Consider the following 13,416-nt stretch of genomic DNA (forward strand, 5'->3'; position numbering starts at 1 on the left):
CCTCTTACCAAACCGAGAGAGAGAGAGAGAGAGCGAAAAATCTCTCGTCAGCCAATGGCCGGCAGCTGGCGCAGAGAGTGTATAAGACCCTGAAGCGTGTAGCTCAACAGAATCGCTAGCTTTTTGCCAACGACCAAGAGGTAGCTCCTGCTCCTCACGTTTGTAGCGTGAGCCATCCTACGGCAGCAACCAAGAGCCAAAGCTGCAAAGCTCCAAGCGAGAAGCCTCCGTCCCTTCTCGACGACCTGCAACTACTCGAGCTACTCAACTGGCTAGCTAGCTCAGACAGAAGCCGGGTGGCGGCGGTCGGCGCGAGCGATCGGCGGCGAGCGCATGGGCAACGCCCTGGGGTGCGCCGGCCTCGGCGAGCGGCTGGCGGCCGCCGCGAGGGACGGCGACGCGGCGGAGGTGCGGCGGCTGCTGGAGGCGAACCCGGGGCTCGCGCGGTGCGCCGCCTTCGGCAGCCTCAACTCGCCGCTCCACCTCGCCGCGGCCAAAGGACACCACGAGGTACGATCAGTCGTCTGATGATCAACAAGCAGCGTGCAGTGTGTGCACGTACTCTCCCTTAATTTGTTTGAAACTTTTCATTTCATTTTTTGTCGAGTTTTGATTTGGTTTTGAATTGAAGGGATAGATAGCTAGCTATATATATAGTCAGGAAATAAACATTAGACAAGGTTTTCTTGGCCTAAATCTGTTTGACTGACTTACTATTTGGGAGTATGAAGCTAGCTAGGTTGTGGTCATTATACTGATCATGCATGGCCCACTGCTCACTGGTTCTGTTTTTGTTCTCTCCTTCCTTTTCTATGATCTCCAAGGTAGAGTACTACGCTACAAGAATCGATGCCTACCTGCTATCCTTATTGATCTAAATTAGTTGAGTTTTGGAGCTGATAACATTCGAGACATGCACACGTGGCACGTAGTTAAAAGTGAAGTTAAGACGTGCAGTATATATATAACAGTAAGAAAGTGAATAAAACATGCTCATGGGTAGATGCCATCCTTGATTTTTTTTCCTCCTCCCTTTGTTCAGTATCTGTCACGTACACAAAAAAAATTAATTCTCGTGTCAATCAAGCCTTTCTGAGATAAATTCATGAGGTGACATGAGAGCTAAAAAAATCTTTGCCTAATCATGGTCATATATACACACAGGACTCAGCCACGATTATTATTATTTCGGTAGCATGCAAATGGCAAAGGAACAATCCGTGACGTTTTTATTACAAGATGTAACGTTCAGCAAGTTGGCCTGCTAATGCGGATTATTTCTACGTTGTTGTCACCCTGATGACGATTGGCAGTATAGTAGATCCAACTTTTTTTTTTGACTCATTTTCGTCCTGCAAGTTTGGTAGAGGGGCACAATTGTACTTGGACAGCGACACAAAATCTACCACTGGTTTTCGCTTTCCTTCCAGGAGAAACTTGAAATGGTCCTTGTTTTCAAAAAAATTTAGGCCTCTCAACAAGTTGCAAACTTTTTCATACAGTTGGGCAAAAATGAAAGGAAAAATGGAAATGGAATTCTTTTATTTTTGTAATTGAATATCAGAGATCAATCAATTTGCTCTCCAACCACGCTAGTCGTCGCTATACGATCCAGCGTAGCAGCTCCCAAATGTTTAATGCGGTCGTATCTGAAGACAATCACAGGAAAAAGGACGTGCTTGACATTGCAGACACCAGTTGGTGTTGATCAGAGTCCCAGGAAAAATCGCTGCCGAAACGGTTGGGACTTGGGACTCCCCCAGCTGAGCGCTTAGCCTATTCCCTTTCGTCCAAAACTATTAGTCGTTTTGTCTTTTTAGATGCATCAATTTTACTATGTAGCTAAACATGATATATATCCAGATGTATAGTAAAAGTTATACATCTAAAAAAACCAAAACGACTAATGATTTTGGACGAGGGAGTATGTTATGCAACTCATGTTTTTGTGAAACTATTATTTTTTAATTAAACATGCTATATTTTTTTCTCAAAAAGAATTAAACGTGCTATATATCCAACTTGTTTGTTCAGATCGCTGTGTTGCTGCTGCAGAACGGAGCTGACGTGAACGCCCGGAACATTTACGGACAGGTGACCAATCTCATCTCACCCAATCCAGCAGCATTTTATCTAACTATGATTGTGGAAGATTGCAAGCCTCAACCGAGCCGAGCCGTGCAATCTTTCATGGTGACAAGCTCTACTAAATTGGACCTCGGTTTATATTCTTGTTTTGTATATAGGCCTGGTTTAGATGCAAAATTCAAAATTCCAAAACTATCACATCGAACGTGTGCAACACTTACATGTAGTATTAAATCTAGACGAAATAAAAAACTAATCACATAGTTTGCTTGTAAACTACGAGACGAATCTAATAAGCATAATTAGACACTAATTTGCTATAGTGCATGCTACAGTAAATATGTGCTAATGATGAATTAATTAGTTTTAATAAATTCGTCTCGTAGTTTACAGACGAGTTTTGTAATTAGTCTATGTTTAATACTTAAAATGTGAAAAGATTCTCTTTCAAAAACGTGCATCCCATAGTTAATTTCTCAACCGACACGTCTCCCAGGTTGATCCGTTGAGGTTGAATCCATTCTTGATACTATTCTCACGTTTTTGGCATGTGGTGACCTGAAGACGGCGTTGATGCAAGCGTGCCGGTTCGGCCACTGGGAGGTGGTTCAGACGCTGCTGGTTTTCAGATGCAACGTAAGTGCAGCACAGTGCTCACCTGCCACTTGCTACAGTCGTGCTGATGTGCATTCGCATTGCAATCTGCAAACGCTTCGCTGGTGTGATCTGAAACTTTGCTGGGTTCGACTGGGCTGAAGGTGTCGAAGGTGGACAGCCTCAGCAGCCGGACGGCGCTGCACCTGGCGGCGGCCGGCGGGCACGTCAAGTGCGCCAGGCTGCTGCTGGCCCCGGCCGCCGGCAACGGCGGCAGGTTCGTGAACAGGGCGGCCAGCGGCGGCGTCACGGCGCTGCACCTCGCCGCGCTGCACGGCCACGTCGAGTGCACGCACCTGCTCATCGACGAGCACGCCGACCTCGCCGCGCAGACCCTCCCCTGCGTCGCGTCGCCGATGGGGTCCATCGGCGCCGGCAGCACCCCGCTGCACTATGCCGCCGCGGGCGGCGAGGTCAAGTGCTGCCAGGCAAGTTGCATTGCTCTCGCCGGATCACCCCCATTGCCTCGACCTTGTTCTTCTTCCTCTGATTCAGTTCATGACGCCGGCCTCTGCTCTGGTTCAGATTCTCGTGTCGCGAGGCGCCGACAGAACTGCCGTCAACTGCAACGGGTAATTCGTCAACCGCTCGGCTTAATCTCTTCTCCTCCATGTCCAATTCTCCATTCGCTTCGATCGAGTGCTCGGATTGGTGGCTCATTCCTGCGAGGATTCTGCTAGTCAGGTGGCTCCCGGTTGATGTCGCCAGGACGTGGGGCTGCCACTGGCTGGAGCACGTGCTGTCCCCGAAGTCGCACCTGCCGATCCCCAAGTTCCCGCCGTCGGGCTACCTGTCGTCGCCGCTCGCCAGCGTGCTCAGCCTCGCAAGGTACTCCATCCCTGTCGTTTCTGTAACTGCAAAGAATCAAGAGCACTGGCAATGCAGGGCACCACCACCGATTGATTTTTGCTGCAGCCTCTTCTGAGTTGTGACCACGGATTGTCTGTTTGGTTGAACAACTTGCAGGGATTGTGGCCTGGTTCTGAACACGTCGTCGGAGTTTTCAGACGGCGTCGTCGACGACGGCGACGCTTGCGCAGTCTGCCTGGAAAGACCCTGCAACGTTGCTGCCGAAGGTTTGTCAGTCAGTCCACTGTTCGTGCACACGCACCTGAACGTGACGAGAAAAATCAGTTCTTGCAGATGCTAATCCTGTTATGTCTGAAATCTGACAGTGTGCGGGCACGAGCTGTGCGTCAAGTGCGCGCTGGACCTGTGCTCGGTGATAAAGTCCTACGACGTGCCGGGGATCGCCGGCAGCATCCCGTGCCCGCTCTGCCGGAGCGCGATCGCCTCGTTCAGGAAACAGGCAGCCTCGGAAGCAGAGGACGGGCTCGAGCCTGAGCTGAGCCCCGCCTGCTCCGGCGGCGGCCACTGCAAGAGCTGCAGCAGCGCCGGTGACCACCAGGCGTCGTCCAGCCCGGAGAAGAAACGAAGCACGGATTCGGATCAGCCCATCCTCCCCCTCTACTCCCCCTCTCCTCCCGCCGTCCTGTCCTGAGCTCCCGATCGATCAAGGATCTGCAGCTCGATGCGTGTTAGCAGATGCAGAGGAGCTGCATCACCGTTAGAAAATGTGCAGTATTATGCAAGTACAGATTGGTAGATGCTCAGAGACAGACAGATTGTTTGATTCTCTTGCGTTCGTTGTGCTAATCGATGGCATGCAGATCATTTTATGGTGGTGTACATGGTATGGGTGTAACGTGTACGTCTGATTGGTTTGTTCTAGAAAGGAACTAAAAAAAGAACATTCTTTACTGTAAAGGTTCTGGATTTTGGCTCATGATCCTTTGCTTCTGTTCAAGAATTTGTGGAATTGGAATTTCGTTTGAAATGTCAATGTCCTTTTTCGTCTTGATGATGAAGATTGCGCCCACATTTTCTTCAACCATCAAAGGAGCAAAAGCGTCTGGCCTTCATCAATTTCGACCCCGACCATTTAGCTTAGCTAGACAGCATTGAAGCATTTTGGACAACTAATCCCCTTCTCGAGCAGGATAACCGGGTCAAGAGCACCGTTCTGCCTGCATCTTTTGGAAGATTTGGAAATGTAGGAATGTGAAAGTTTTTCGGCATGACGATGAGTCCAACCTTCAAATTTCCAGGCAATGTCACGATGACCTCCTTCTCTGGACCAACAGATGCAACAGACAAGTTGATAAGGCCAACATTGTTGAATGGGGTAAGGGTGCGTTTGACAGAGCTCCCAGAGCTAATTCTCTGCTAAATCCAGCAGGAACTCTATTAAACAGGTTTTTAGAGAGGAATGATTTTCTGCTGATTTTGTGAAGTGGTTCTGTGAAATGATCTAAGAGGCTGGGAGCTGGAAAAAAACTTCTCCTGATTCTGTCAAGTTATTCTCCACCCTAATTTCAAGAGCTTATGGTAGGAAATGAAAGAGAATCACTTTGAGCTATAGAATCATTTCTCTTGAAGAATCAGCTCCTGTAGAGAATCAAAATTAGATGGAGCTCTACCAAATATACCTTAACTTCTTCGGGGCTGTCTAATTTACAATCGACCGGTCAGAGGCCTCCGTCCGATCGATTTTCTGACAAACATCAAACTCCAGCCCACCACGTGGTCACATGATTTTCTTTCACGGTCTTTACGCACGGGCATAGAAATATCTTTTAAAAAACATATATGTACAATCCAAATCCAAAACATTTTGAATACAAAAAATTTGTTGCAAAGTATTTATACAAATTTATTTTGAAAAGTTTTACATATATAAATTTGTTGAAATACAAAATTTTCTGTAAAAGATTGTAAGAAAACAAAAATCGGGAAAAAGTTTGTTGAGAAATTGGAGGGTCAAATTCCGGAGAATTTTTTAAAAAACATTAAAACAAAAAATCCAGATGGAAAAATAGAACTAGAATTGAAAAAATAAAAACAAAAACTTCAGAACCAAAGAAAAAAAAGGATGAGGTAGCCGCCGCTACGCTCGACAGCATGGCTGAGCACCGGCCGCAGCTCCTTCAGGCCGTGTTGCGCTCCGTCATCACAGATGCCAGCCTTAGCAGAGCCGTGCGCCCCCGGTCACCATGGGATTTCCACCCGCCAGATCGCCGTGTTCTTCGCCGCTTGAGCGTCCGAAAGCTGAGGAGCCAGCAAAGAGAGAGAGAGTAAAGAGAACAGTGAACTAGAAAGAAGCCGCTCGACGGGAATGGGATGGGAGGAGATAAATGTGCAATGTGGGACCACCACATGAAATCCGCTCGGAGCCTCGGCGGACTGCGGGCAGTGGAATCGACCATGGCTTCCGTGCGGGCGATTGTAAAAACAGGATTGGGAACTTCCTCCCACTAGGATAGGATAGAAAAAGGCCCAAGTATGTACAACCTTTAGTTTTTTTTCTTGTCTTTCCCTATTCATTTTTTTCTCTTTCCCTATTCGGTCTTACAGATCCTTTTTTTTCTTTCCCTATTCGGTCTTAAAGTAATGAAGTCCCAAGCATGGCTCAAAATCTGACGCAGCAAGCTTGCCAATGTAAATTGTTTCTTTGACAATAAAGTTCAGTCAACCCCAGATTGCCATAGTTTTCCTTAAAAAAGGAATTTTTTTATTTTTATATTTTTTTTCGTCGATTTATCAAAAATATATGTGGCTATAATTTTTTTTCAAAAATGTCACCCTGCCGCCGGTTGGTTCGGCGGTAAGGAGTTACCGCCGGTTCATCCGGCGGTAAGATCCTTGGCCCATGGAAGATACCGCCGGATCAAACGGCGGTAGCTCCTTACCGCCAATCGATCCGGCGGTAAGTACTACCGCCGCGCTGTAGCCCGGCTATAGCCGGCTGCTACAGCCGGCTGTAGCTGGCAGCGCCCTACCGTCGTTTTAAACGGTGGTAGGTGTTCCCCATATTTTTTTATTGTTTTATAACCTTTCACTGCTATAATTTTTATTTTTAATTGTTTTATAAGCTTTCACTGCTATAAATAATTGTATAATTATTTTAAAGACTATCCGAACTGTAATTATTATCTTTACATTTAGAGATATTTCAGAAAATAATAGAGATAGCGGAGGTTAGGGAAATATTTTTTAAAAATTTATACAAATTAGATTTAACTCTAATAATCTGTGAAAATATATTTTCATGAGATATTCATGAGTTTCAATTACCATTTCGATGTCTTGTCACCTTGCATCAGATTCTTCTGCACCCCACTATAATTAAAAATATGGGAGTACTTACCGCCGTTTCAAACGGCGATAGACATGCGTGAACCATGCCTATAGACCAAATAGCTCCATCTATAAATAAAACATCGCCCCATCTCATATGAAGTCAGTAGCCATCTCATACGGAGTCTTTAGCCATCCACGCACGGCCACCATGTCTTCCTCTGGTTCTACCTACATTCCGTGGAACAAAATTAGAGAACCTGTGCCTCAAGGAGTGCAGGTTCCAATGTGCTTCTGCAGTTCGTTGTGCAAGCTGATGGAGTCCAAAGTTTTGGGCGATGACTTCGGCAGGAGGTTCTTCATGTGTGAGAACTACGAGTTCGATCCGCCAAAGCGCTACGGCAAGGACAAAGCGAAGGTATCACCTCGCACTATCTATTTTGCGCCTTCGGAGTTCAGTATGTTAATTCTAACTCGGCTTCAAAATAGAGTCCACCACCTCTTTGTGATTTCATACAGTGGCTGGACACGGAGCAATCGACCGAAGCTAAGGAACACGTTGAGCGCCAAGCAAGGTGGGCCGCGGAAAGGTGGCAGCGAATGCTGCAAGAGGAAAAAATGGAGGATAAGCGCAAGAAAGATAAAGAAGAGATCGAAAAGAGGTTCGCAGAAGTTGAATGTCGGCAGGCGGAGGAGCGTGAAGCTGATAGGGAGAGGAAGCGAGAGAGGGCCCGCCGTGCGAAGGAGGCGGGACCCGAGGCTATTAGGAAGGGGAAGTATCCTCGGTGCACTCAGTAGATGACTATCATGTAATGTTCGAATTTCATATTCCCTAAGGCATGTTAGGTCTAGATGGAACACGACGTTACCGTGTTCCATGTACATGCCAGTGCAATTGTTTTTGTAATTTCAATCTCAAATTAATCGGCATTGTGTAATTTGTACTAGCTGCAACTAAATTATTCAGAAGCATTGCCCTACAAATAAACTTTTCAGACCGACGCGATAACAACTCCGTTGGCATATATCGGCCAGTACACACAATAAAAACAATGAAAACAATCACCGTTCAAACATTGAACACAAATTAAATAGTGGTCCACACAATTCAACGCACAGAACACATGACATGGCATGTCAGGACCTGTTGCAAACTACGGTAACGAGGTCCAATACTAAACCTAACATGCCTTAGGTAATTCGAACAAACGTTACATTATTTATTCAGACGTAGCAGTACAACATCAATCATTCACGGGCTGTACCCTTATCACGTCCCGCGATGTCTGGTTTTGCACGCTCGCCTTTGCGTAAATCTTCATTCACCTTCTTTAACCACTCCATATATTGCTGATCACGATGGGTGATCCACGTGTCAATCCACTCATGGAAATGACACCAATGAGTATGCGTGTCATCACCAGCGTACTTTTGCAAACAAGAAACGATTCAAAATTAATAAAAATAATAAAAGCATATTTACAAATTAATCTATACCTGTGATGTTGCACCTCTTTTTTGGACTTCCTCGATATTCTTGCAACACCAATATCTCTGGCCAAAAGTCTCGTAATCACGAGATATGTTCGGAACACAACGCATTTGGCAATAGCAATCTGGTGGCTCTACATCTTTCGGCCATACCTTGCAATCTGTAATACATCTATTGGGATCGTTAGGAGAGGGTCCTAAATTAGCCTCCATTTCCCGACGGAAAGCTGCCCGGGAGAATGAGGAGCTCATAGCTGTTTGGTTGGGCTAATTAAAAAAAGTGGAAACTGAATTGCAAGTCTGTGCTCTCAGGAACCACAAGGTGCTCTTTTATAGACGCAGGGCTGCTTACATGTCCAAGCACTTTGAACACAGATATTATCTCTCACTGCTCCATAGTCGTCCACGGTTCTGCACTCGCACGCTCCACAGTGCGCACTCATTCCACTAAAAACAACAACAGGACCTCTCACTGCTCGTACCATCAGCACTCGCACGCTCCACAGCGTTCACTGCTACCACTTTAAACACGGATTATTGCATCGACCTACTCATCGCATCGCCCACTTTAAACTCGTCGTACTGTCACTGCATCGACCTACTCGTGATTATTGCACTGCCCTGACACATCCCATCGCCCGGAACACTACATGGTACCGGCGTAATCGTCACAATGTTAACCATAGGAATTACATCATAATACAACGTTAATGAAACACACAGCAGAAATGCAGTGGCATGGCAGAACCCGTTGCAACTACGGTAAACAGATTTTGATCTAAGCTAACATGCCTTAGGTAATTTAAAAAAACCCAACAAATACAACGATGCAACATGTCACTTGGACTAGGTAGTCCTAATAGCCGTACCCCCACGTAGCAAACTGCGTTGAGCCTTCTCCGCAGTATCCACCCATTGCAGGTTGCGCAGGCGGTGGTGCCGGAGGGCCAGGGCCCTTGTTCTTGTGACAAGGGCAGTTGCAGTAAGGAATAGTGCATGGTTCATCTTGTGAAGCGGCAGCATTGCTGTTATCATCATCTTCGCCGTCTTTGTTACCCTCGCTTACTTCCTCGTAATGGTTCACCTTGCACTCCAGATCAAATATCTTAATCTGGAGGTACTCGATGAACTCCTGAACAGAATCAATTGGTGCAGGATCGACCCACCTGGTAAACCCACAGTTTTCTGGAGCATCTGAAGACTGCAAAACAAATTTCATCTAAGATGTCTCAATGAATAAAGAAATAAAACAACCGAGCATTACCCATGCGTGAGGGCATTTGAAGAAACGCCGACCGCCATCCATCCCGTCGGTGCACATCTGCACTAAGCAGTCCTCACCATGTCTGCATTTTGGCCACGTTTCTCTACGGTTATCGTATTGTCGAAGAGGAGTTTCATTGGTAAATTCACTCTTGTGTTGTGGCGGAAACTCAAACACTGGTTCTGGAAAGGAATCGGGTCCAAGAGGCCCCTCCCATATTATGGGGTCTCCCTTTCTTCCCCCTTTTCCTTTGCCAAAACCGTAGTAATTCATCCCGCTAGACCCACCTCCAGACATCGGGTATACAATGAGCTTTGGTGTTTGAGTGCAGCTGGGAGCTCACAACCTTGTGAGTATTTATAAGCGCACAAAGGTCTGATACCCGGAGTGTGGAGTGTAAATGCACATGAAAAGCCTACTGTATTCGCACGCTCCACAACGCTCACTCGTACCACTTTAAACACGGACACGACCTCTCGTTGCTCTTGATTTGTACCCTCGCACGCTCAACACCGCTCACTGCTCCCACTTTAAACAACGACACGACGTCTCACTGCTCATGACTTCAGCACTTTCACGTTCCACAGCGCTCACTCGTGATTATTGCACTGCCCCGACATTTCCAATCGCCCGAAACACTGCACGGCACCGGCCTAATCGTTATAATTTCACTCCACGGACATATACCATCGCCTGAATCATTGCACCGGCCTACTCATCATAATGGTACGTAATGGACACATCGAATCATAGTCTGCACATGCATACATAAGATAGTATGACGGAACAAATTAATTAACAAGCTACAACCTGTAAACTAGATGCGTCCGCGCTTGCCCCCTCTCCTCCTGCCACGTCGCTCTGCAGCCTGGCCCGCCCTAGTGTGGTGCTGTGAGTACGTCAGTGGCTCCGGCGGGATGGTCTGGCGAGTGGACCGACGACCCTGCTCAGGAACAGGCGTCTGTTCCACCTGACTGTAGTCCTGCGTCGCGAGTGGGGCACCCCCAGCTGTGAAGTGCCGACGACCTCCTGCGTCGGTGCAGAAGAGAAGAACGTGTTCACCCACTCCATCTGCGCGAGGTCGTCTACCTCCTGAATCTCCTCATCGTCGTCTGTCCCTCCCACCTGCCGGTACTCTGATTCACAAACTTCAATCCATCAATATTTAATTAAAAATGCACTTGTTACCGCCTATTAACAACTGGTCTTAGACGTACCTAAATCGTGTATTGGACGACGAAGAGACGAAGATCCAGCGCTGTAGGGATCCATCGACGGAAATAGCGACGAGCCGGGCGCTACATGAATAAGAAGTACAAATTAATAAATAAAGTTTAACATGATACGGTATTGTAAGTGACACGAGGTTGGAGTACGATTTACCTGCCGAGTACAAATGTGCCGGTCGCAGCACGTACGTGGGCCGAACTGCAGAACCCGAAGGTGTCGTCATCGTTTCAGGTGGCGGTGGCGGTGGCGGTGGACCTGACTGTGCCGCGGGTGCAGACCGTCGTGACGATGGACCGGTCACAGGAACCGGCCCCGAACTGCGAGGTGGGAGGAAGGTGTCGTCGTCACGACAGGTCACGGCTCATCGGAATCGCTTGCACATATCGACGATCTTCTGCAGTGTGCTCTGGTGCTGGGCGGGCGTCATGTCATGGTACTGGCCCATACTCGACGATGCCTCGGACTCAATCGCTCGTATGACATCGTACTGTACCGAGAAAGTAGTAACATCATATGCAACCAGTTTTTTTACTGCAGATTCAATCAGAGAAACGTACCGCTATGGCGAAGTTCTGATCTCGAACTACGGGGTACATCTCCGACACCCTTGCGGCCTCGATCGGAGCCTCTGGTGGAACGTGCACGACATGTGTGCGCGTCCTCGGCAGGTACCACCGTAGGTAGTCCGCGAACTCCTCGTCGCTGTGCGGCCGATCCTCGAAAACGACGTCGTCGAGGGCCGCGGCCCAAGAGTCGACGTAAGGACGGACCTTGTCGGCCCACCGCGAGCCTGGTGGCTGACCCTGCCGTGTCCACCTATAATAGAAAGCTTGAGCGATTCAATGCTAAATGGTAGGTTAAAAAATTATTAATTATTAACAAAACTATTTATTCGGTACCTGTGGACGTGAGCCTCCACTGAGTGCACAATCGGGACCGGGGTCTGCTGGTAGAGACCGAACTGTCTCATAACCCGGTGAACGTGGTACTCCTCGACATGGATGTCGTAAAGGATCGGCTTCCTCGTCATCCAGTACTCGTGATCTCGCAGGCATAAGGACGAAAGACCGCTCGGTGCCCGGGCGTAAATGTCGGCTGCAGTGTAAGGAGTCCACCTCACGTCCGTGTCCACAAGAGCGTCAAATTGACCAACGAAGTCGTGGTACGACTTCCTCGTCTGCACGCCGACCCAAGAAGGCTGCACAATGAAAAAAAAGTTAACCGCTAAATCGTACATTTGTGCACGCATGTAACAATAAGTACAAGAAACTATGTAACATACCCTCCTGAGGCACCACAATGAACCCATCGTAGGTCTGTCGACGTCGTCGTGGTCTGCGGACAGCTGGACGTACGGCTCGAAGTCCATCTCTGGCCTACCAACGGGAAAGCGCTCGTAAGACCAGAGCTGTAACAGTAGAGGACACCCAACAAAAATGGGCTCCTCTGCTGAGACCTTCGTCACGCCCGTGCAAAGACCCCTGTAACTCGCAGCCAAAACAACAGAACCCCAGCTGAACTGTGGCATCTCGTGAAGTGGAGCGTCAGCTATTGACCTCGCCAAAGGAATGAGCTGTTTGGGGCACGAGTCACCCTGCGAGCTGCAGAACATGACCTAGCCGAACAGCCACAGTAAGTAGGCCTCGAAGTGCCTGGCAACCGTAAAGTCGTCTGCGTCTGCCCTCATGTAGTCCGCCTTCAAAATGGTACGAGTCATCAATGCAAATACGTATCAATATAAGTACGGAAAGAATCAACATTTATGTACTCACACTGAACTGTAGAAGCCACCTCTTTGTCGGTCCGTGTGCGTGGTTCGCAGGCAAGGGCCGGTACGGCAATGCTAGCTCGTTGCGCTGAACCCCGGCGAACCGAGCCAAAAGGTCGTCGCGCCACGAGAGTCCCACGTCCTCTACACCCACAGCTCGTCCAGCACACGGCAAGCCTAGAAGCATCGCCACGTCCTGAAGAGTAGGGGTCATCTCACCAACCGGGAGGTGAAACGTGTGCGTCTCCGGACGCCAACGGTCGAGAAGTGCCACGAGGAGGGACATGTCGAACTGGAACCGTGGAGCCCTGTCCCTAGGTCGACGTGCAGGGTCGGCCATATCTCCCTCCACAAGTCGCGCAATCGGGAGAAGACCTGAAGCGCGTAACCTGCATCGCGAAAATGAAAATCAAGTTAGAACAAACGGTTAAGGAAACAACTAAAATATGTGACAAATGTAATCCGTACCTAGGAACCCAGCGACGGTGTATCGGCATCGTCGACATGGGCAAACGAGCCCGAAACGTCCCTAAGTTGATGCCACGGACCGCAGACATGTATGACCGGTGGCGCTTGTCGACGAGAGCATCTAGCAACTCAGGGGTAGCTCCTTCCTCGTGCGCCATACCTGTATAATGAGATTTATTACAAATAATTTCAGAACATAAATAACAATATTAAGCATAATAACATTAACATAAAAAAATACTAAATAAAATTTTAGAACATAAATTAAGTAATACAACAAATTTTTAATAAAATACTAAATAAAACATAACATAAT

General features: G+C 47.8%; 2 protein-coding genes and 1 long non-coding RNA gene across 3 annotated transcripts; 1 reads left to right on the forward strand and 2 right to left on the reverse strand.

Moving 5' to 3' along the window:
- The first annotated feature begins 28 nt into the window (after nt 1-28).
- LOC120670233 (probable E3 ubiquitin-protein ligase XBOS36) lies at nt 29-4,579 on the forward strand. Its single transcript, XM_039950300.1, has 8 exons — nt 29-510; nt 2,035-2,094; nt 2,653-2,724; nt 2,847-3,170; nt 3,268-3,314; nt 3,427-3,570; nt 3,709-3,818; nt 3,918-4,579. Exons 1-8 carry the CDS (start codon nt 334-336, stop codon nt 4,241-4,243), a joined length of 1,260 nt encoding a protein of 419 aa, XP_039806234.1. The 5' UTR covers nt 29-333; the 3' UTR covers nt 4,244-4,579.
- A 5,791-nt stretch (nt 4,580-10,370) lies between these two features.
- On the reverse strand, nt 10,371-10,909 carry LOC120670661. Its single transcript, XR_005673289.1, has 2 exons — nt 10,852-10,909; nt 10,371-10,770 (listed from the first exon to the last, which is right to left on the reverse strand). It is a non-coding gene; the product is annotated as an uncharacterized LOC120670661 (long non-coding RNA).
- An 891-nt stretch (nt 10,910-11,800) lies between these two features.
- On the reverse strand, nt 11,801-13,181 carry LOC120670423 (serine/threonine-protein phosphatase 7 long form homolog). Its single transcript, XM_039950520.1, has 4 exons — nt 13,101-13,181; nt 12,637-13,021; nt 12,147-12,560; nt 11,801-12,062 (listed from the first exon to the last, which is right to left on the reverse strand). The coding sequence occupies exons 1-3, from the start codon at nt 13,136-13,138 to the stop codon at nt 12,480-12,482; spliced, it is 504 nt and encodes a 167-aa protein (XP_039806454.1). The 5' UTR covers nt 13,139-13,181; the 3' UTR covers nt 11,801-12,062; nt 12,147-12,479.
- Nucleotides 13,182-13,416: the final 235 nt, after the last annotated feature.

The sequence above is a fragment of the Panicum virgatum genome, chromosome 4N (genome assembly GCF_016808335.1).
Source record: "Panicum virgatum strain AP13 chromosome 4N, P.virgatum_v5, whole genome shotgun sequence".
NCBI lineage: Eukaryota > Viridiplantae > Streptophyta > Magnoliopsida > Poales > Poaceae > Panicum > Panicum virgatum.